General features: G+C 28.3%; 1 protein-coding gene across 2 annotated transcripts in view; it reads left to right on the top strand.

Annotated features, from left to right (window-relative positions):
* LOC130677548 (neurobeachin) overlaps positions 1–22,034 on the top strand; it is a 243,413-nt gene extending 221,379 nt beyond the window's left edge. For both annotated transcript variants that reach the window (XM_057484342.1, XM_057484341.1), the window contains exons 32-46: positions 335–437; positions 1,210–1,325; positions 6,227–6,339; positions 7,249–7,389; positions 9,119–9,238; positions 9,363–9,515; positions 9,599–9,671; positions 11,909–12,093; positions 13,361–13,538; positions 13,618–13,698; positions 13,768–13,935; positions 16,408–16,671; positions 16,739–16,935; positions 17,309–17,460; positions 19,180–22,034. In XM_057484342.1, the coding sequence (XP_057340325.1) occupies positions 335–437; positions 1,210–1,325; positions 6,227–6,339; positions 7,249–7,389; positions 9,119–9,238; positions 9,363–9,515; positions 9,599–9,671; positions 11,909–12,093; positions 13,361–13,538; positions 13,618–13,698; positions 13,768–13,935; positions 16,408–16,671; positions 16,739–16,935; positions 17,309–17,460; positions 19,180–19,270 (2,135 nt within the window). In that variant the 3' untranslated portion in view covers positions 19,271–22,034. The remainder of the gene's footprint in view (positions 1–334; positions 438–1,209; positions 1,326–6,226; positions 6,340–7,248; positions 7,390–9,118; positions 9,239–9,362; positions 9,516–9,598; positions 9,672–11,908; positions 12,094–13,360; positions 13,539–13,617; positions 13,699–13,767; positions 13,936–16,407; positions 16,672–16,738; positions 16,936–17,308; positions 17,461–19,179) is intronic.
* The last annotated feature ends 434 nt before the right edge of the window (positions 22,035–22,468 follow it).

Genomic DNA, 22,468 nt, shown 5'->3' on the forward strand with positions numbered 1-22,468 from the left:
CATTTTGTAATATATAATGATCCTGGTTTGATATTAGTATACAAATATACTAATTTTAAGTCAAAAATAAATTACAAACTATTAAAATTTTGAGCATCATTTTTTTTCGTGTATATAAATAATATATTGGAGTTACACAGGAATATGTGAAATCATATAAAAGAAAACATATATTGAAATATAGTAAAATCGGCCAAAATCTATTTATAGCTCTATGTAAGTTCATGTATTGTCATATATTTATATCTGTAACATATATTTACCATATATGATATTTTCATGCGGGTCATATTTACAAATCTATAAATTTTTTTTCTTTTTTTTTAATTTTCAGCCTCAATTTTATTCGCGTTCCCGGATCAGATGACAGTGAAAAAGGTGATCAAAGCGCTGCCACGTGTTGGAGTAGGCATCAAATATGGAATTCCACAGACTAGGTAATGGTCAACTATATATATAAGAATAACATTTGGCGAGAAATCTCTTCACATGTGAAATTCACAACTCGTTGGGTATCCATTCCTACGGTTAAAACACGTCCGATGCATTCCACCATTTCTTTGTCCCTTAAGGTTCTGCCCATATCCTTTATAATATTGTATATACCTTGTTTCGCCTGTGTATCACAATGTTGGTACCTCTATGTATATATATTTATATAAATGTATCCATGTATAAAAGAAAACGAGTCTTTCGCGAAGCGGCAAGAACATAGGCCATGGACCATCCATTAAACTCTCCTACGTAGAGCGAGAGTAGACCGGCGAGAGATACGACGGTAATAAATATACGCCGGTCAAAAGAGAGAGATGCCTTCCAGAGACGTCCAGTGTCCAGTCTGATCCACTGTTTAAACTCCAAGGGAGATTTTGCTACACAACCAAACACAACCTGCTATATGTGCTTTCAATTTAAATTATTTTACTTACTGTCACGTGCACATCTCTCGTAACGAGTATTAACAGACGTTAAAAAGTCCCAGCATATTTATTCTATAAAATGAGTATTTATTATTAATAATTTATACGTCCGGATTTAATAATAGTTAAAAGCTGGAGCTGAGCTTTCTGTTCAAAATATGAGTGCAGAAAATTTGACGCGCTTTTTTGATCCCTTAGATATTCACCGGCATATAATTTATAATGTAATAAAAATGTATATGGTCTTTTTTTGGTATGGCTAAAAATAATAACCGGGTTTATTTTATAGGAGGGCTTCTATGATGTCACCGCGACAACTTATGAGGAATTCAAATATGACGCAAAAATGGCAACGAAGAGAAATTTCTAATTTTGAATATTTGATGTTCCTTAACACTATTGCTGGTAAGTTTATTATGATTTTTTGTTTTTTATTGTTAATTATCAATCATCAATTTTTAAAATACGCGCCAAATTTCGAACCAAAAATTAAAAAAAAAATTATATCTCGGACTCGTGAGTTTGGAGTTTGATTCATTTTTAAAAATTATATTATTGAATTTTAATAAAATTCATTCTCGGGTTTAAAATTTTTTTTTAATTTTATATTAAACCAGTAAAGTAAAAGTCCCTGTACCCGCTCAGTATCATTAGTCGCTCACTTTAACTGTTTAATGCGTTTTTTATAATTTTTATTAAAAAAAATTACAACTAAAAATATTATTATTGATAAATAATTATTTGTGAATCTAAATATATTAAAATATCATGTATCAAATTATTTTATAATAGATTATAAATTTAAATTAAATGACTGTTTTCAAAATCGCTCAAAGCCGGGCATTTTTTACTTTGACGTTCATTCGTTAGATCAAATTTGGGTTACGTCAAATTTTTTAAGAATTGTTGTAACTATATCTTATTAAATACATTTTTAAAATTCATGAAATTTAATATTATGAAAGAATAAAGTAGTATAATTTATAAATTATTTGTTCAAATCAATAAACTTATCATAGTTTAATTGATATTGTCTTTGAGCGACTATAGGGCCATGTGTTGGTCGAGTAATGGTACATGACAACTTTTAGTGAGCGACTATGGGTACACTCAAGGAGCTTATTTAAAAAATTAATAATAATTAATCATCAAGATTATTCTTCAAACTTAAATTTTATTCTAATACTCGAAGCTTCAAAAAATAACTATAAAAAAATCTGGTTTTTTATTTTATTTATTAATTTATATTGAGTGATTTAATCTCACTCCAATTAAAAGTGAGCGGGTATAAGGGCCTTTACCTTAATTAATAAAAAATAAATTTTTAAAAACTCGTACACTGTTAAAAATAATTTGAAAATTACAATACAAAAAGAATTGAATTGTATTTTCAATAAAAAAAGCTTCAAATTTAATATACGTAATTTAATAATCAAGCTGGTATTCAAAATTTAAAAAAAAAATATGAATTTTAATAAACGTACTGAAATTTTATACCTGATTTTAAAATTTTCAAAGCAAGTATTGAAAATTCTAAAACATATATTGAATTTTAAAAATTCTATACGAAATTTCATAATACTTATTTGAAAATTCAAAAAAAATTTTGAAAATCCACAGTGTTAATTTGAAAATTCAAAAACGTGTATTTTAAATTCTATCTGAAATTAGTAATTAAATTTCAAGCACAAATGTATGTGTTTATTGCGTTGTATACAATCTTTGAAAATTCAAACAATTTTTTTTTACAGTTTACCTCCACAGCAAAAAATTTTTTTAAAAACTACTGGTTTTTAAATAATCATATTTATTTATTTAAATTTATTTGTTGAATAAAAAATAAAGTAACTTAAAATCAACCGTTAAATTAAAAAAAAAAAAACCAGAGTTGCGTTACGAACTTTTTACATTTTAACACACGGGCGAATGGATTCTGTCTTAGCGTATTAGGGATGTTCTCAATCAGCCGTACATTTTTCTATTCCATTCTACCCTATCCAGCTTTGCTCACTCCATTTCAAATAATCCCTATCCCGTCCTCAGTAATCCGTTTCCTCGGGGAAACTTTTGCGTCTCTCGAGACATATTTCCTTTGTTTCTTTCCTTTCAATATCAGTCCTATTGTTTTTGCACAAAAGACAAAATTATTTAAAAAAACAACTCATACATCTACAAATTCCCTTTTTATAATTAAAATAAAATACAAGAGCGTAGACAATTAATCCATTATATATTTTAATGACCCAACCAACATTGATAACGATGAAACCGGACGTGTAATTATATTTGAATCCCGACTTACTGACGTCGGTGCCCGTAGGCGTACTAACTATTTACGATCTTTATATATTAATTGCGCGAATAAATAGCCAATGGCTATTTCATTCTTGCTCCTACACTCGTATAAATTTTTTTTTTTTTTTTTAATAGTCCGGAATATAACTGCAGTGAAGTGAATCGATGCAGACGAACCGAACCGGTATATCTTACATAAAATTTTATATATATATATATGACATGAAACCCATAACTTTCATCATATATATTATATATACTATATAAGTATTAAGGTTTATTAAAAACGAATAAGAATAAAGTCTGGGTAAATATCCATTGGAACGCGCGATTTATAATTTAAAACCGGATGTACATTAAATTTTATTTATAAAATTAAAAACTAAATGGACATATATATAAATAAGTGTTAAATGTCGGATTGTTTTTTTGTTTTAAAGACCTACGTCTAGCAGCTGTCGATAGGTTGTTAGAAAAAAAATTTATTAGGCATTTGAACTTCCGTTTTAGGGAGAAAAATAAAAATCATGTTTTTTAAAAATTAAATTTTTTTTTTCCCGTACAAAGTCGCCGAGCTTAGAAATTTTACCATAGATCGGCTGATGCCTGGTTTGAAATTGGCCAATAAATGGCTAACTATACTGGCCCGTGCGTGGTGAATCATTGGCAGCCTTTTTGCTTATAAAAACGGCGCACAATTAACCGCCGTTCGTTGGCCAACGGTTTGATCGAGGGCTCTTGATGCCAAGCTTTGGCCGATGATTGATTGCCACGATTGGCCAATGCTTGGCATACCGTTATCATCCGATATTTAGCCGATCTTCAGCCGATGCTTGAAAATTGGCAGCCATTCACGACCCAGTAATGGGCCGATTCTTTTTTTTTGTATGGGTTGTGAGTACACTGTAAAAAATTGGGAGTGAATTCCGAGTGATTATGAATTTTAATTTAATCCAAATTCGCTCCATCACTCGGAGTTCCGGAGTTTAAAAAAAAATTACCCCGCATACGGAGTTGTTTTTTTTCACAGTGATTTGGATTTTATTTACATCCACATTCACTCTGATTCGGAGTTTCAATATTAAAACGAACTCTTTTAGAAGTGAATTCCACTCCGACCCAAAGTTTAAATATTAAATTAAATTCCCTATCGGAGTAAATTTCACTCCGAGGGAATTAAATGAACAAACAGTCGCCCGCTCCGGATTCACTCCGCAAATTTTTTACAGTGTAAGTAAAAAATAAAGTGATAATTTTTATGTCGTCAAGTGTCATCCGTACATGGGATTAAGAATGAGTCTGTCTGGTTGATAGTTGTACAGACTTATTATAACGCATTTGTGACACGGGACTAAGAATAAGAATAATAAGTTTACCGTATGTGTGTTATTTATTTATGTAAAAGTACGTCGAGTTGAGGGCGAGTAGACGAGTAAACCAAGAGGGTTTTATATATGAGAGAACGTGTGTTATCTCTTGTATGTGTCGCAAACATACCAATGTCATAGTTTTGCCGTCGAGTATTCGCTCACGCCGACGCACCCATTAATAATCACTTTGATGCATACGGTCTTAATACTGTTACTATTATTATTATTATTATTATTATTATTATTATTATTATTTTTTTGGTATTGCGATGTGAATCATCGGGTAGAAGTTGTGATTTATTGTATTATTGTCTACGGGTTACAATTAGTAGACGTTTATATAGTTTTTTTTTAGATTATTTTATATTTGGAGGTTTATATATTTTTAATATCAAGTGCATATTTTTTAATCGTTAAATTAATGAGCTAGTGTAAATGATACTGAAGTTAGCTGACGTCTAATAATTTTTAGATTTTTTTTTGTACAATAAATTATTAAAAAAAAAATATTTTAAAAAATTGCGCCTGTAGTTTTTTAAATTTTCGACATGTGTATATTTTTAGTTTTTTTTTTTTTTTTTTTTGTAATTAACGAAAAAAAAAATACAAAAATTTTTAATTGTCTTCTTACCTCAGGATCATGAAACTGAAGTCAGCCGACGTCTAATAATTTTTAGATTTTTTTTTGTACAATAAATTATTAAAAAAAAAATATTTTAAAAAATTGCACCTGTAGTTTTTTAAATTTTCTACATGTGCATATTTTTTTTTTTTTTTCGTTTTTTGTAATTGACTTGAAAAAATAAAATACAAAAATTGTTATTGGTCTTCTTACCTCAGGATCATGAAACTGAAATTAGCTGACGTCTAATAATTTTTGGATTTTATTAAAACGACAAATTATTAAAAAAAAATATTTTTAAAAAATGCACCTGTAGTTTTTTAAATTTTCTACATGTGCAAATTTTTAGTTTTTTTTTTTTTTTTTTTGTAATTGATTTGGTGAAAAAAAAAACCGAAAATTTCTAATTGTCTGCTAACTTCAGGATCATTATTAGTATTGGAAATTTAATTAACGATAAATTTTTTTTTTAACGAAAATAAAAATATTTGTTGGAAGTTGAGAATATTCTAATTTTTTAAATTTTCAGGGAGAAAGATTTTGAAATTTTAATAGAAATTTTGAACCAGTAAAATTATTTTTAAAAAATTTAATTTAAATGAAAAAATTAAAAAATATTAACAACATAATTTATCACCGAGTTTTTTTAATAAAAAAAAAAAAAAAATAGAATAGTACAGTAGAGTATATTTATTTATATATGTAACCAGAGTTAAAGCTTATAATGTTTAAAGTTAAATGAGAGAATGAAAGTGAGATCTCGTAGTGACAATTTCAGAAGCGATTAGCCGTCATGCTTTGAATTATGTATCTACTAAATGGAGTATACTTCGCCCCATTGAGACTCTCAACGAGTTTTAACGTAAAAATAGAATGCACTTGACGACGACACTTTATATATTATTTTTATAAACTTTTTTGTTTACACTTTACAATTTACAATATATTATCTCCGTCCCTAAATTTATTACCCAAACTTTTTTTCAAAAAAACTTTACTGTTATTATTTTAAATTACAGGTCGCACCTACAATGACTTAAATCAGTATCCAGTATTCCCATGGGTACTTACTAATTATGAAACTAAAGAACTTGATTTAAGTTTACCCAGTAATTATCGTGATTTATCAAAGGTAATTTTTTTTTTTTATCATAAATATATGAATTTTACTCAACTCATTCAAAAAAAAAAATAAAAATATTAGAGTCGTGTCAAGCAAGGGTGCGTACTCTTACCCACAGCGCACACTTGCCCTTCGTGACTCTAATTAAAATTTTTATTCATTAATTTTCATAAACTGTAAAAAATTAGGAGAGTGAACGCGAATTAAATTTGGAGTGAATCGGATTTAAATAAAATCCAGACTCTTCCGAAATGACTCCACTGAAAAGGCAGACTCTCTATTTACTCCATATGCGGAGTAATTTTTTAAATTACTCCAGTGAGTGATGGAGTGAATCTGAATTTAATAAATCTGAAATAAAATCCGTAATCACTTTCGATTTTTTATGTAACTGAAGTTAGCGGACGTCTAATAATTTTTGGATTTTTTAAAAAACGATAAACTATGAAAAAAAAAAATGCACTTGTAGTCTTTTGAATTTTCTACATGTGCATATTTTTAGTTTATTTTTTTTCTTCAAATTTAATTGTTCAAAAAAATTCCAAGAATTTTTAATTGTCTGCTAACTTCAGGATCGTGATTTTTTATGATCCTGAAGTTAGCAGACAATTAAAATTTTTTGGAATTTTTTTCAACAAATCAATTACAAAAAAACAAAAACTAAAAATATGCACATGTAGAAAATTAAAAAAACTACAGGTGCAAATTTTTCAAATATTTTTATTTTCATAATTTATTGCTTAAAAAAAAAATCAAAAAATTATTAGACGTCGGCTAACTTCAGTATTATAATTTTTTACAGTCTAATGATAATTACAATTTAGTATTACAGTAAAATTAAATTTTTAAAAAGTAAAAAATTAAAATGAATAAAATTAAAAAAAATATAAATTAGTAAAACTAAATTTTTTTTAACAGCCAATTGGAGCTCTTAATCCCAGTCGAAGAGCTTACTTTGAAGAACGTTTCCAAAGTTGGGATAACGACAGCATTCCACCGTTTCATTACGGCACTCATTACTCTACGGCAGCTTTCGTCCTTAATTGGCTTATCCGCGTGGTAAGTATCCTTATGCAAACATAAAAAAAAAAAAATTTTAACCCTAAAGTACTTATCTATATAAATATGCCTACACATATCAGACCCGCGCGAAAAACCCGACATTTTTATTTAAAATTTCTAATAAATATTTAAAAAATTATTCGATGCTAATTCTTGGCACAATTTAAATCTTAAAAATTTTAATACCAGGGTAAAAAAAGTTTTTGTTTTTTTCGGCCACCCTGTGTATATAAATATCAATAGATTATTGTAAACAAACACCGGCACTAGTACATATCCATAGAGCTTAAAAATAATACCAACAAAAAGGAGTAGCTAAACAGTTAATAGATAATAAATTTAAAAGACACATTTAGTAGTGAGTTAACACTAATTCGGAGGCGTTAAAATACCGACGAGTCGACGACGATGCTTGCCACTCCGTTAAATATATACATCTGTTTAGTACAAAACATTTTCTCAAGAATATTCTCTCTTTTATTTTCAAAACTGACAACTGGATATATCAACAGTCTGCGTTTTAAATTATTTTTATTTTTATTTTAAATAAATAACCAATACACACTCTTTATTATTATTATTATTATTATTATTATTATTATTATTATTATTATTATTATTATTATTATTATTATTATTATTATTATTATTATTATTATTATTATTATCTATATTATTAAGAGAATAAGGAAAATTTTGTTCCCGTCATATCTATATGATAGAATTAGTTAATGTTATTGAAATTGGTATCATTAGATAGGTCTTGACATGAATTTGTGCCTTTTCATACTTTAAACTCTTTTTAATTGCCAAGTATTGAGATAAATAGATTTATCTATATTATTCGAATTACATTTAAATTACGCGGGAAAAAAGACGATCGTATTTATTTTCTTTAAATAAATTAATACTTTAATTATTCTGTCACTAAATATGACTGAATGTCACTGAATATATAGCTATATTATTTATATCGCGTTACTTATTCCAAAATGACAGATTTTTATACTCCCTTTTGGTTTTTGGAAGCTTCTCAAAGCCAAAAAAGTGTGCATAGAAAAAAAAAGGATTCATTGACACAAAAAATCTTTACTCGCCTAAAGAAAATTTTTACTTACCCCAATAAATTTTTTGCATTGTGAATTGAAAACAAAAATTTATTTAGAACTAGAAAAAATTACTCGGTGCAAGGAATTATTTCTTGACCAAAAAAATTTTTTCTCGCCCCAAGACAATTTTTGTATTTAATTTATAATGCATAAAATTTCTTGGTGCAAATTAAAATTTTTTGCGGCAAGAAATCCTTTTTTTCTGCGTATTTTATAAATTTAGTAGTGATTCTTGGGCAGTCACGTAGTGAACAGGTTGCTCGTTATCACTAATCCTCTTATAGATTCCATTCTACTCTACTTAAACTACTCATTTATATAAATACTTTATCTTAACAGTAATTAAATTTTTATTTGTTTTAACTTTTTTTTTCACCGAAAACAAACATAAACTCTCATAAAAATAAACATATTTATTTATATTTACGTACACAAAGTGGCTTTACTACTTAAACTTTTTGAAAAGTGAATCTTAAAGCGGTCTTTCAAAAATGTCACTTAGTTTTTATTTGTCGCTTGTACTTAATCTTTAAGAAAATAAAAAAAATATTACACTTTACTTTAACTTTTAAAACGCACGTGCTACTAATAAATTTATTCATTTATTTTTTAAACAGGAGCCAATGACGACAATGTTTCTGGCACTACAAGGTGGCAAATTCGATCACCCAAACAGACTTTTTTCATCAATTGCTCTCTCATGGAAAAATTGCCAACGTGATACATCTGATGTCAAGGTTTTTTAATTTTCATAAATCAACTATTATTTACATTCTTTTAAATTTATCACTTTCACTTAAAAGTATAAATTTTACCGGGAAAATTTAAAACGAATTTAAAAAACTTTTTTATTAATTACAGGAACTGATCCCCGAATTTTTCTTCCTACCGGAAATGCTAGTGAACAGTAATCGTTATCGTCTAGGCAGACAAGAAGACGGTAGTTCTGTTGGTGATGTCGAATTACCACCATGGGCATCATCGCCTGAGGAATTTATTCGCATTAACCGAATGGTAATTAATTTAAAAATTACGGACATTAAATAATTACGTAATTAACAAAGACAATTACTAATTACATTATTATTATTTTACAGGCATTAGAATCAGAATTTGTCTCGTGTCAACTCCATCAATGGATCGATTTAATCTTCGGTTACAAACAAAGAGGTAAATTAATATTTTTTTTTTTAACTGAGAAAAAATAATGATGGTTTAATCCGGGAATTGAACTCATATTAAATTGTCTTATATATATTTATTATACTCGTGGTCCTGGTGATTTTTACATGGAAAGAAATAGATAGTACTGGTTACTGTTCTGCTTAGTAGTCGAGGAAAAATACATTTTAATATGACTGATTCGTAATAGGACAGGAGTAAGTCATTGCTTGTGTCTCGTGCACATGCTAAATGTGCCTATTGATTAAATTTTAAATATTATTTCGGTAGATCTTTTTTTTTTTATTTTGTACTGGACGATTTTAATATTTTTCTGACGGATCAATTTTTTATTTTTAAGTATGGAAATTTAATTTTAACCCCAATGAATAAATAATTTAAAAAATTTTTAAAACCTCTGATTTTGTGTGCAGTAAATTTAATTTTTTTTATTTAAATTAATAATTATTGACGATAGCAAACGTCATGAATTACTCACGGAAAGAAATAGATAGTAGTGGTTACTGTTCTGCTTAGTAATCGACGAAAAATACAGGGAAAAATAAATTTTAATATGACTGATTCGTATTAGAACAGGAGTAAGTCATTGCTTAACACGTGCTATTACTTTTTAAACAGTACCCGTGTAAAAAAATGATTGTTCACAATTAATTTAGATATAAATTTAATCTCGAAACTCAGATCGTGACACAAATATGACTTTCATCATGAATTTGTATCAAGAACTTTAATCACGTCAAAATTATGACTCAGTAAAATTTAAATCCAAGTGATCCGAAGTTCATTCACTAAATTAATTTTACAATCGAAACTGATTTACGTAAATCAAGTACTTGATAGAAAAAGTTTATTGGTAATTTCTGAATCTATAAATTTGACAACAGGTTTAATTCAGTAAAAAATCAGTCAAGTTTCTATCGAAGTCATCCCAAGTCCAATTCAAAGACGTAATAAATTAATTTTATAATTGGTACTGATTTACTAGACGAAAAGTTGGAGTAAATTCATGATGAAAGTCATATTTGTATCACGTTCTGAGTTTCGTCATGAAATTCAGACCTAAATTAATTATGAACGAAAATTTTTTTTACACGGGTAACCAGTGCTGTGCTACACAGTAAATGAAACATATGACTGGTTACTGTTAAAATAGTCGTCGTTGATAGTTAAAGAGTACAAACCTCTCAGCACAGCTCTTGTTGCTGTATAGAATAAGAGAATTTACTATTTAGTGACAGGAATGGTTACTTAGATCTCGTAATTCTCATTAACCTCCAGTAATCAGTCCTATTCTGACATGAACTATAACTAAATTCATTTGTGACTGAAGTGTCAAGAATAGTAAAGACACACATGAATTTAGTAATAGTTCATGTTAAAACAGGACTGAGTACTGGAGGTTAATGAGAGCTACGAGATCTAAGTGACCATTCCTGTCACTAAATAGTAAATTCTCTTATTCTATACAGCAACAAGAGCTGTGCTGAGAGGTTTGTACTCTTTAACTATCAACGACGACTATTTTGACAGTAACCAGTCATACGTTTCATTTACTTCGTAGCACAGCACTGGTTACTGTTTAAAAAGTAATAGTACGTATTAAGCAATGACTTAAATAATAAAAAATCATCTATGCTATAAAATATAATAATAATATAACCATGTGCAATATAAAATATACTACAAATTATTAATATTTTATAATAGAGACATCTTTCTACTTAAGTATAATAATAATAAGATTACAATAGATTATAATGCGTGGAAAGTAAATTAAAATAAATAAAAAAAGCAACAAGAGAATAAGCGTCATGTTAAATTAAATTTTGTTAGTTTATAATTGTCTAAGGCGCCTCTATATCCGGCGCTTCTACGAACACGTTGCATATATATGTACGTATACATATGATATAAAAAAAGAAACCCAAGGAAGTGTCATTTGGCATGTGCGCGTATGGAAAGAATTACGTTTTTACTTGGCTTCCTCTTATACCCTTATTATTATTATATATATACATATATATGTATATGTATATATATATATATATATACTGATACTTGTACTCGTACTCGCACTCGTGTATCTTAGTCCCAAGCAATTAAGCGCAAGTAAGCGCGACAATACTGTAATATGTAACACATTCGGTAGAGTTTGAATGAAAAATTAACTAAAACTAAAAATAAAATTAACTAACACTTGAAATTTATTTTTATTTATCATTCAGGTCCAGAAGCTGTGAGAGCGACTAATGTATTTTACTATTTAACTTACGAAGGAAGCGTTGATTTGGAATCAATAGGCGACCCGGTTATTAGGGAGGCCATTGAAAATCAAATAAGAAATTTTGGACAGACACCGTCGCAGTTATTGATGGAACCACATCCACCGCGAAGTTCTGCCATGCATTTAGTAATTATTTTTAATAATTATCAAGTTCTTTTTTTTTTTATTATTTATTTTATTACTTGTACAGAAAAAGGATCGGGTAAAATTGAGTCTAAAATTTATTATAAAAATTATGGAAAGGAAATAGACGGGGTAAATTTTCCCGCTAAAAATTTAAATGTAAAATAATAAAATCTTAAATTAATTAAATTTTTAATAAAAAAATTTATTTACTTACATTTTAAGGTAAATAGGGTGGCCACAAACCGGAAAAACCGGGAATTATCAGGGAATTTAATGCTACCGGGAAATATCATGGAAATGTCAGGGAATTTCGAAAAGTATCCGGGATAAAATTGCAACAGTTCAAAATTTAAAAAATTTTAAATTATACACTAGCTACAAAAATTAAGGGATATTAAAAAAATTTCAAATTTTAAAGTGATTTTCAACAGTTTGTAACTCGAAGGAAAATGGTCATACGACAAAAACAAAAAAGGCAAATTGTAGCTTCAAGTGTCTAGTTTTCTGATCTGGTCTTAAAATTTTTTTAATATGTGCGGTCCCGGAGTAATCCTAAGAAAACTATCGAAAAGAAATTAACCAAATTTTTGGTCGTCTTAAAAACGGTCTTCGAGCTTCAATAAATTTTTTTCGATAATTATGATTGATTATTGATTGCTCCGGAACGGTGCATAATAAAAAAATTTAAAGACCCAGATCAGAAAACTAGACACTTGAAGCTACAATTTGACTTTTTGTTTTTATTGTACGGGCATTTTCCTTCGAGTTACAAACTGTTGAAAATTACTAAAAAATTTGAAATTTTTCGAATATCCCTTAATTTTTGTAACCAGTGTATTTTGAATTTATTTAAATCATAAAATTTCTTATTAAATATTTTAACTTATACATTTTTAACATCGAATAATCAAAAGTAGGCAATATTCATTTATTTTATTGCCCCTTTTTTTGGTTTCTCGCATGATTTAATTATCAAGTTTAATTATTAAAAATGAAAATATAATAAAAACTTTGAATATCTAAATGGTACGAATAAAATTTCTAAATCAGGGAAAAATGTGAAAAACTTGACTGGAAAACCGGGAAATATCAGGGAATTTTGAAATAATTTCTTTGTGGCCACCCTGGTAAAGTGAAATTTTTTTAAATTACGGGAGTACATTAAATAATTTTTTCTTAGCCTTATTTTTACCCCCTCTTTATTTTTCAACAAAATTTCATGCCGTTAATAAAATTCGGATTAATTTTTTTCAAATATTTATTCTAGTCACCAATGATGTTCTCAAGTATACCAGACGATGTTTGTATGACTATAAAATTTCCGTCAAATTCACCAATTTGCCATATATCTGCAAATACGTATCCGCAATTACCACTGCCATCAGTTGTTACTGTGACAACTGGACAACAATTTGCAGTTAATCGTTGGAATACTAATTACGCTGGTAATAATAAATATATTTATTCATCTCTAGTAACCAACAAATAAATAAACATCTAAATAAATAATTTCACTAATTTTAGCATCAGTACAATCACCCAGTTACGCTGATACCCCACAAGCGCAAGCTATTAATCAGCCATTATCAATGGATCCTGTTTTATGTACGTACTGTTTGTGAATATAATTAGTCAATTAATATAAATACTCATCACGTTAATTTATTACTGTAGCGCAAACGTCAAACAGTTCCAACCCGGCATTAAAACGTCATTTGGGTGACAATTTTAGTCAGAAACTTAAAATAAGGAGCAACTGTTTCGTTACAACTGTGGACAGCAGATTTTTAGTGGCATGTGGCTTCTGGGACAACAGTTTTCGTGTATTTTCAACTGAAACTGGTAAAAATATTTTATTATTTTATTGTAATAATTAATAACAGTCGACTCGCGATTTTCTTCTGCTTTGATTTTCTTACGTTAGACCTTTTTTTATGTCAGTTTTAACTTTAACTGCCTTATAGCTCCACAGAACTCTTTCCCTACTGACTTAACCAACAGCACGTGTACTCAAAAATTAATTTTCATAAAAATTTGATACCTGACATCCCGAGCCTTTAAGCATCTACTGGATGCCTTAATTTTGATCAGCCGTCTAAGAAATTCTATAGAAAATCGAGCTCGGTTCTGTGTGCTAGCGTTCTTCCAGAAGACGCCTGATACCCCCGAGGCCTCCAAACATCCCATGGACGTCTTAATTTTGATTTTGGGGTTTCCCCGCAGGGTCAAACATTTTTCAGATTTTTTTACTGTCTACCTTATCAATTAATGTTTGTAATATTAAGGGAGTTAACTCTCGTGTGACGGCCTGTTTTTACTATCAATCTGCGATGCCTGGTCCATAGATTACTCCTTCCTCTTCTTCTTGGAAGTCTTTCAAAGTCAATTGCTCTACTCTTGTTTCAACCCTGATTTCTTTTATTCATCACAATAAGCCCGGCCTCTTACCACTCAACTCATCAGTGCTCTGATATCTACTTCTTCTAACTGCTGTATAATAACGACTTCGAATTTTCTTTGAAGAACCAAAAGGGCGTATAATTTTTTTGTTTTTGGTGCCAATCGTTTTGTAAACATGTTCTAAGCCTCAAAATAAAAAAAAAATTTTCAAAGCCAAAAGGGCGTATATCTTTAGATACAAAGATACAAAGATCTAAAGATATACGCCCTTTTGGCGATAGTACGTCAAAAATTTTTTTTCTGCAGATCTTTACGTTTCGAGCGATTCTAAAAAGAATGACAAAAAAATTTTTTTATACGCCCTTTTGGCATGGAACCCTATCTAACTGCTGTAATACGCCCTTTTGGCATTTGGCACGCGATATGTTCAAAAATATGTATCTAAAGTTTTATATGAAAATTCCGAATGTTTTTCAAGTTATAGTCATTTTTGTGACAGCGCGTCAACTGACCGCTGCATCAACTAAAAACTTTAAACGCGTTTTTCTCGAAACTACTTTTTTGATCTGGTCGCATCTGTAATTTGCATAAATATCAACTGATTCGCAACTTTTTTTTCCGTATTCGTCTATTCAGTAGCTAAAGTTGCACGTAGGGGATTTTGAAAATTTTGATTTTTAAGATTTTTTAGGGCTGTTTGAATCCAAAAAAATGAGAAAAAAAACGAAAAAATTTTTAATATGTCGCCATTTTTTTTCAAATCAAAATTTTCAAAATCCCTTATGTGCAACGATAACCACATGCATACAGATTACAACGCCGTTTGGTTTTTTTGTTTCTGATAATCCGTTTTTGAGTTAGAGATGACACCGTGGTGGGGGAAATTTTTTTGTTGCTCCACAAAAATGCTTATAACTTTGTAACAACATGATATTTTTTAATGAAAATTTAGGAGAATTATCTCCAATGTATACTTTATAAAACAAAAGAAACCCGATCCCCAAATTCCTTTATTATTCCAGTCAAAAAAATTCCCGAAAATCACCTATTTTTTCGATCCTCATAGCGGCTATCCGCCTTAAGGAATCAATTTATGCAAAAAAATAAACGGATAGATTGTTAACTTGTTTATAAAGAAATGAATAATTGTAAATATACAGCAATTTCACCGCCTTCTAACCTTCTCTCGACTTTATTCCAAGCATCCCCGAGGACCGTAAGAAAATCGCGAGTCTACTGCACATAATTAGACTTATTGCACGCCTCGGAAGCGAAGCGGAGAGGTTGTGCTTTATAACCGACCTGTCAAGGTCACACGATTTCCACTCATTAAAGTGCATATATTTTTTTTCTATTACTCTTACACATTATGAAAAGCACATCAATATAAAGCTGAAACACTAATAAATAATCCTGATACTTTTTTTAATTTGTCTAATATGTATTAATATAAAAAAAAGTTCATTAAAAAAAATTTATCGTGGACGTCCATTAGTCTGTGGTTCAAAAAAACGGCGTGGTACGGATATCTCGAGAAAGACTTGACGAAACTACTTAATTTTTTTTTCAAAATTTTCAGAAATAAGCAAAGAAGGTTCCTTTCGAAAATCACTACTGTAGGCCTTCTCGTTTTTTTAAAAATAAATCATTACGGTTAAAACCGGCAATCTTACATGTAAACAAACACACACTGCCGCCATTTTTCATTAGGAATGTTCTCCTTATTTATTTTTTTTTTACTTTTATTACCGTATATTTACCATGGAAATTTTTATGGGAAAAGAGCGGGATGTTCAATTTTATTCGAAATTTAACTTTTAAAAAAAAACATAACATGAGCTTTCGAGGCGTGCACTTTTGGATTTTCCAAATTTTTTTTTTTATTACAATCTTGATAAATAAATTTATTTTCAGCCAAAATTGTTCAAATAGTATTCGGTCATTACGGAGTGGTGACATGTTTATCACGAAGTGAGTGTAATATTACGTCTGATTGTTACATTGCGTCAGGTAGTGCTGATTGTACGGTACTTTTGTGGCATTGGAATGCACGTACGCAGACAATTGTCGGTGAAAGTGAAGCACCAGCACCACGTGCTACTCTTACTGGCCATGAACAGCCGGTTACTGCTGTTGTTATTTCAGCAGAACTTGGTCTCGTTGTATCTGGTTCATACTGTACGTATTTTAATTACAATTACAATAGACTGATAATTTATTATCTGATGGTAATTATTTATTTTAGATGGACCGGTACTTGTACACACGACATTCGGTGATTTATTGCGATCACTTGAAGCACCGAGTGGTTTTATATCACCAGAAAATATTGCGATGTCACGTGAGGGCGTAATTGTTGTCAATTATGAACGCGGTCATATTGCCGCCTTTACTATCAATGGAAAACGACTACGTCACGAGTCGCACAATGACAATCTTCAAGTAATTATAATTATTGGGTGTGCCGTCAACTGATCCCAACAAATTGATCCCACCGACATCTGATCCCATCAACAATTGATTTTTATCAACAACTAATTTACATAATTTAACTTTTTATATTTACACCAGTGAATTTTAATTACTTATGTCATAGTAATTAATTAATAATTAATTCTTTTATGAATTTGTCAGTGGGATCAGTTGTCTGTGGGATCCATTTTCGTGTGATCACTTGTCGGAAGCAGTTGTCTGGGATCAGTTGTCATGAAATCTAATTATTGGATTTAAATCACTTGATAAAAAAAAAGTTCATGTTTTTGTTATGGTGACTAAGTAAATTTAGTTGTAATTGTAATTGTGATTTTTTTTTTAGTGTTTACTACTGAGTAGAGACGGCGAATATTTGATGACTGGAGGTGACAAAGGCATCGTTGAAGTATGGAGAACATTTAATTTAGCTCTGCTATATGCGTTTCCAACTTGCGAGGGTAGTGTGCGGTCTCTTGCACTCTCTCATGATCAAAAGTAAGTTTAAGTTTTTTTCATTTTCCTCAATAAATTTTTAACTCCCGGTTCTCGTTGGAAATTCTTGAGGCGTAAAAAAAAATAGTTTTTAAATTTCTAGTTTAGATAACAAAATGAATAGATTAACAAAAAAAAATCAAGTTCTTATGGTTGAAATTTATTCCGGAAACCATGAGGACTTAAAAATTTTCAATAAGTAAAATTTGTATTTTTATGCTTTTAAATTTCGGGTGACTTGAAAAAATTTTTCAATTAAGATAAATAAAAAAAAGCCCCTATACCCGCTCAGTACCATTAGTCGCTCACTTTAACTGTTTAATGCGTTTTTTATAATTTTTATAAAAAAAAATTACAGCTAAAAAAATTATTATTGATAAATAATTATTTGTGAATCTAAATATATTAAAATATGATGTATCAAATTATTTTATAATAGATTATAAATTTAAATTAAATGACTGTTTTCAAAATCGCGCAAAGCCGGGCATTTTTTACTTTAACGTTCATTCGTTAGATTAAATTTGGGTTACGTCAAATTTTTTAAGAATTGTTGTAACTATATCTTATTAAATACATTTTTAAAGTTCATGAAATTTAATATTATGAAAGAATAAAGTAGTATAATTTATAATTTATTTGTCCAAATCAATAAACTTATCATAGTTTAATTGATATTGTCTTTGAGCGACTATAGGGCCATGTGTTGGTCGAGTAATGGTACATGACAACTTTTAGTGAGCGACTATGGGTACACTCAAGGAGCTTATTTAAAAAATTGATAATAATTAATTATCTTTATTATTCTTCAAACTTAAATTTTATTCTAATACTCGAAGCTTCAAAAAATAACTATAAAAAAAATCTGGTTTTTCATTTTATTTATTTACTTATCACACCAATCGGCACTATACATCATCTTAACATAGGTTAACTTTAATACAATATACAATGTATGAGATAATAGAGCTAGAATGCTATACAATATCGAATCTAATTGTTTGTGAAAGAAAATTGGTTGCTTGAAAGTTACTGTGTGTGAGCAGCTACACAGAAAAAAAATTTCGTTAAAAATTACCGTTAAATTCACTGTAATCGTGGGACATAATGCGGCGCTTTTATTTATTACCATTTTCAAATTAAAAATTACGGAAAAATTTATTTATTTTGAGGTTAGACTCCATAAAATTTACAGTAGACTACGGTAAAATTTGTTGAAAAAAAGTTAAAAATTATCTCACTTACCGACAAAATTAGGTCGTGCCAGTCGTCCTACGATTACAGTGAATTTAACGGTAATTTTTAAAAAAAATTTCTTTCCGTATAGTATTTTTGTAATCGTTCTTTAATAAAAGAGCGAAAATTCTGGTATGACCCTTGGAAGAAGTTGTCATCACTATGCATAGAGTTGATTAGATTGCATATCCTATTTTTAGGTCCATTTATCAAATAGTTTTTGTTGGATTCCGTGGTATTTATTAATTTTTATTGAGTGATTCAATCTCACTTCAATAAAAAGTGAGCGGGTATAAGCTTTTACCTTACAGTTTAATAAAAAATTTATTCACGATAATTATTAACATTTTTACAGTTTAAAATTTACTTTTGACTAAACTTTGAGTAAACTCGATTTTTTTTTCGTATAAGAATTGGGAGCTGGATAATTTACAATAATTAATTGAATAATTACTAATTAATTATAATTACTTAATTTTTTTTTAGGTTTCTACTAGCGGGTTTAGCAAATGGTTCAATAGTAATTTTCCACATTGATTTCAACCGTTGGCATCACGAATTTCAACAGCGTTACTGAAATTACGGTTGCCTTTTCGTCCGTTACTAAATAAACAAATAAATAAAAAAAAAAAAAAAAAAAAACTACAGTAAGAATTACCGGACGAAATATTTGGCAAGTTTAAAAAAAAAAAACTAAAAGTTGTAGCCGATAAATTTTAGGGTAAGTAGGAAAAATTGTACTTAATTTAAAAGTAATGTTTTTTTTTTTTTTTTAAAACTTAAATCACAAAAGTGGTATCGGTTAAAGTACTTAGTAATTACATTAATAAAATAAAATTAGTTAATTAGTCTTATAAAAAAAGAAGCATTTAAAATAACAATGAATATTTTAATTTAAAAATAATTAAAATGAAATAACGAAACATTTCGTCCGATTAGTAAAAAGCATTTGCTACAAAAGCTTGATAAAATAAATAAAATAAATAATAAAAATTATTTACAAGCTGATAACGGTAGCACAGCTAGTCAATTATAAATAAATAAATAAATAATGTGCAATGATTTTAAAATAAACTATCAAATGATAAATAATTAAAAAAAAAAATGCCAAACGGTGCGTGACTTATTTTTGTGCACTTACGTACGTGGATTACGTTAGACTTTAATCATGTAAATATAATAATCTCAATGTTATTATATATAATAAATAAATATAAGTAAGTATGTGTGCTAAAAAAAATGTTATTGCTGTTTAAAGAAAAAAAAAATCAATTTCGCGGCTTAATTAAAAAATTGTCCACGTACGATTATCGCACGCAGTCGTTATTAATTGCAAGGAGGATTTTTAAATATTGAAATTTTTTTTATCACTTCGCCATTCCGATATCACGTCCTCTTTTTTTTATTGTTGTTACAATTTATTTATATTATTGTTAATATTATTTTTTATTGTTTATTTTTATTTTTATCAAAGCCGTCCAGCTTATACGTGAATAAATATTTCCTATTAATATTTTTCGCATACAAAGTATACTTAAAACCAAAATAAATAAATAATTAATTAAATAATTACTTAATAAATAAAAATAATGTACTTAGGATTATAAAATAAATCAATCATCATAATGATACATTTTAATAAATTAACAATGTCAAGTAATGGCTGCTCGCATTTAAAACCGTCAGAAATATAGACTGGTAAATGACCCATTAATTTTTATATTTTTTATTTAATCAGATTTTTTTAAATTTTCACTTTATAAGAAAGTCAAATCGCAAATTAACTGAAGAGTTACTAATTTTCTCGTAAATTTTGAAATTTACATTTAGTTGTGCGGCCGTCCGCTAGATGTCGAAAAACGGAAAATCGTTCCACTTGTACAGCCACGAAATAAATTCGCTGTGGGCATAACCTAGAGAATTTATGGGTATGAAGTTACCCAGTTATCAAAATTAATTAAAATTGTAATCTTAAAACATGGGGGAGGGGGTAATTAACTCTCATTTAATCAAAAACTGCTTCAAAATTTCAAAGGCTATGGACCGGGTCCATACCGGAATTTTCTATAAATATATAAATTATTTATTTAATTTTACGAATCATCTGATTAGAAATCGGTCAGAAATTTCTAAACTATGAAAGAAATTGAATTTTTATTTTACAATTGAAATTGGGCATTTACCTTTCTAGAGTATATATATCATATATATACAATACCTTAAAATATAAAAAATTAGGTTACGTTCCATTGGAGTCCCAGTAAGAGAATGAACGGGAATTCGCCCCCACTACCTAACATTTTCAAACTGCGCATGTGCAGGGAAAAGTGGGAGATTTAGTGCTCAAACTACAGAGTGGGGGTAAAAACCGATGACACCCGAAGTTCAATCTCTTACTGGACAATGCATTGACGGTGCGAATAGCCAACGATTGCTCTCAATAAATAATTGGCATTAAAAAAAAAAGAATTGTTTATATTTTTTTTTTAATAGGACGGCATGTGCTTTTTACAATAAATATTTAACTGCAAAAAAACAAAAATATTTCTATATTATAATATGAAAAAAAAAGTATTGATAAAGAGTATCAATTTTTTTGTACTATAAATGCTTGGATACTTAAAATGAATGAGAGAATGTCTGTTATAAAAAGATACTTAATTAATGCTAACTGTAAATGAAACTAGTCTAGGGGCCACTTAAAACAAGCAAATAAATATATCATAATAAAAATAGATTTTTTTTGTTACCTCAATGACTAATCAGTAAATAAATCGCCGAATTTATTTAAACAGTTTGTTTTTATGAGCACACGCGGCTAGTCATTTAAAAAAAAAAAAAAAAAATATAATAAAATAACAGTCAGCTGTCGTTATGCTTCGTACACTTGTAGTAATTAATTTAAATAACACGCATGTTAAATTATTTTATTTAAAAATAAAAAAAAATGTGAAAATGTTTTGTCGTATTTAAAATATATATAAATAAAATGCTTTGTATGGGAATGAAGTCGACTGGTTTTTATTGAAAAAAAAAACATTCCAGTTGCATTTATGTATAATTAATTAATTGATTAATTAATTAATTAATTAATGCTGCTCACAAGCTCGTAAAATTATTGCGAAGTAAAAAAAATTAAAAGAATGCATGATCGCGATTAAACAAAAAAATTTTTATATTTGTTTATAGAAATATATATAAATATATAAATATATATTAATTATAATTATAATATTGACATTAATAACAAATATATATGCGAGTGCTGTATTATCATGCAAAGTTGTTAGTAAATTCCCTCCATAATGCTAAATAATAAAAAAAAAAAATAAAAAAAAAAATTGAAAAAATAAAAAAAAAATAAAATCAATTTCTGTCCGAACTTTTATGAAACAAAGATACTTGACTATAAATAATTGCTATTTTAAATAACGCTAAAATATATTAACGCTACGAGAGTTCGCCTATATTACAGTTAACACATAATTATAATTATTATTATTATTATTAATGATAATAATAATTATTATTATGTAATAATAATAAACGTACTTGACTTAAATATTAACGGTATTAATCGTTAATTTGTATATGCGAAAAAAAACTAGATTTGTATAATAAACAAACGTGTTTTATTATATATATTAAGTATATATATGAATATGTATGGACAAAAATAATTTTAATTCGCATTAATATACTTAATAAATGTATAACCTGTAAAATTTTAACGATTTGTTGCCATGAACAAAAAAAAATACAGAAACAATAAAAC

This window comes from Microplitis mediator, chromosome 11 (assembly GCF_029852145.1).
Source record: "Microplitis mediator isolate UGA2020A chromosome 11, iyMicMedi2.1, whole genome shotgun sequence".
Taxonomy (NCBI): Eukaryota; Metazoa; Arthropoda; class Insecta; order Hymenoptera; family Braconidae; genus Microplitis; species Microplitis mediator.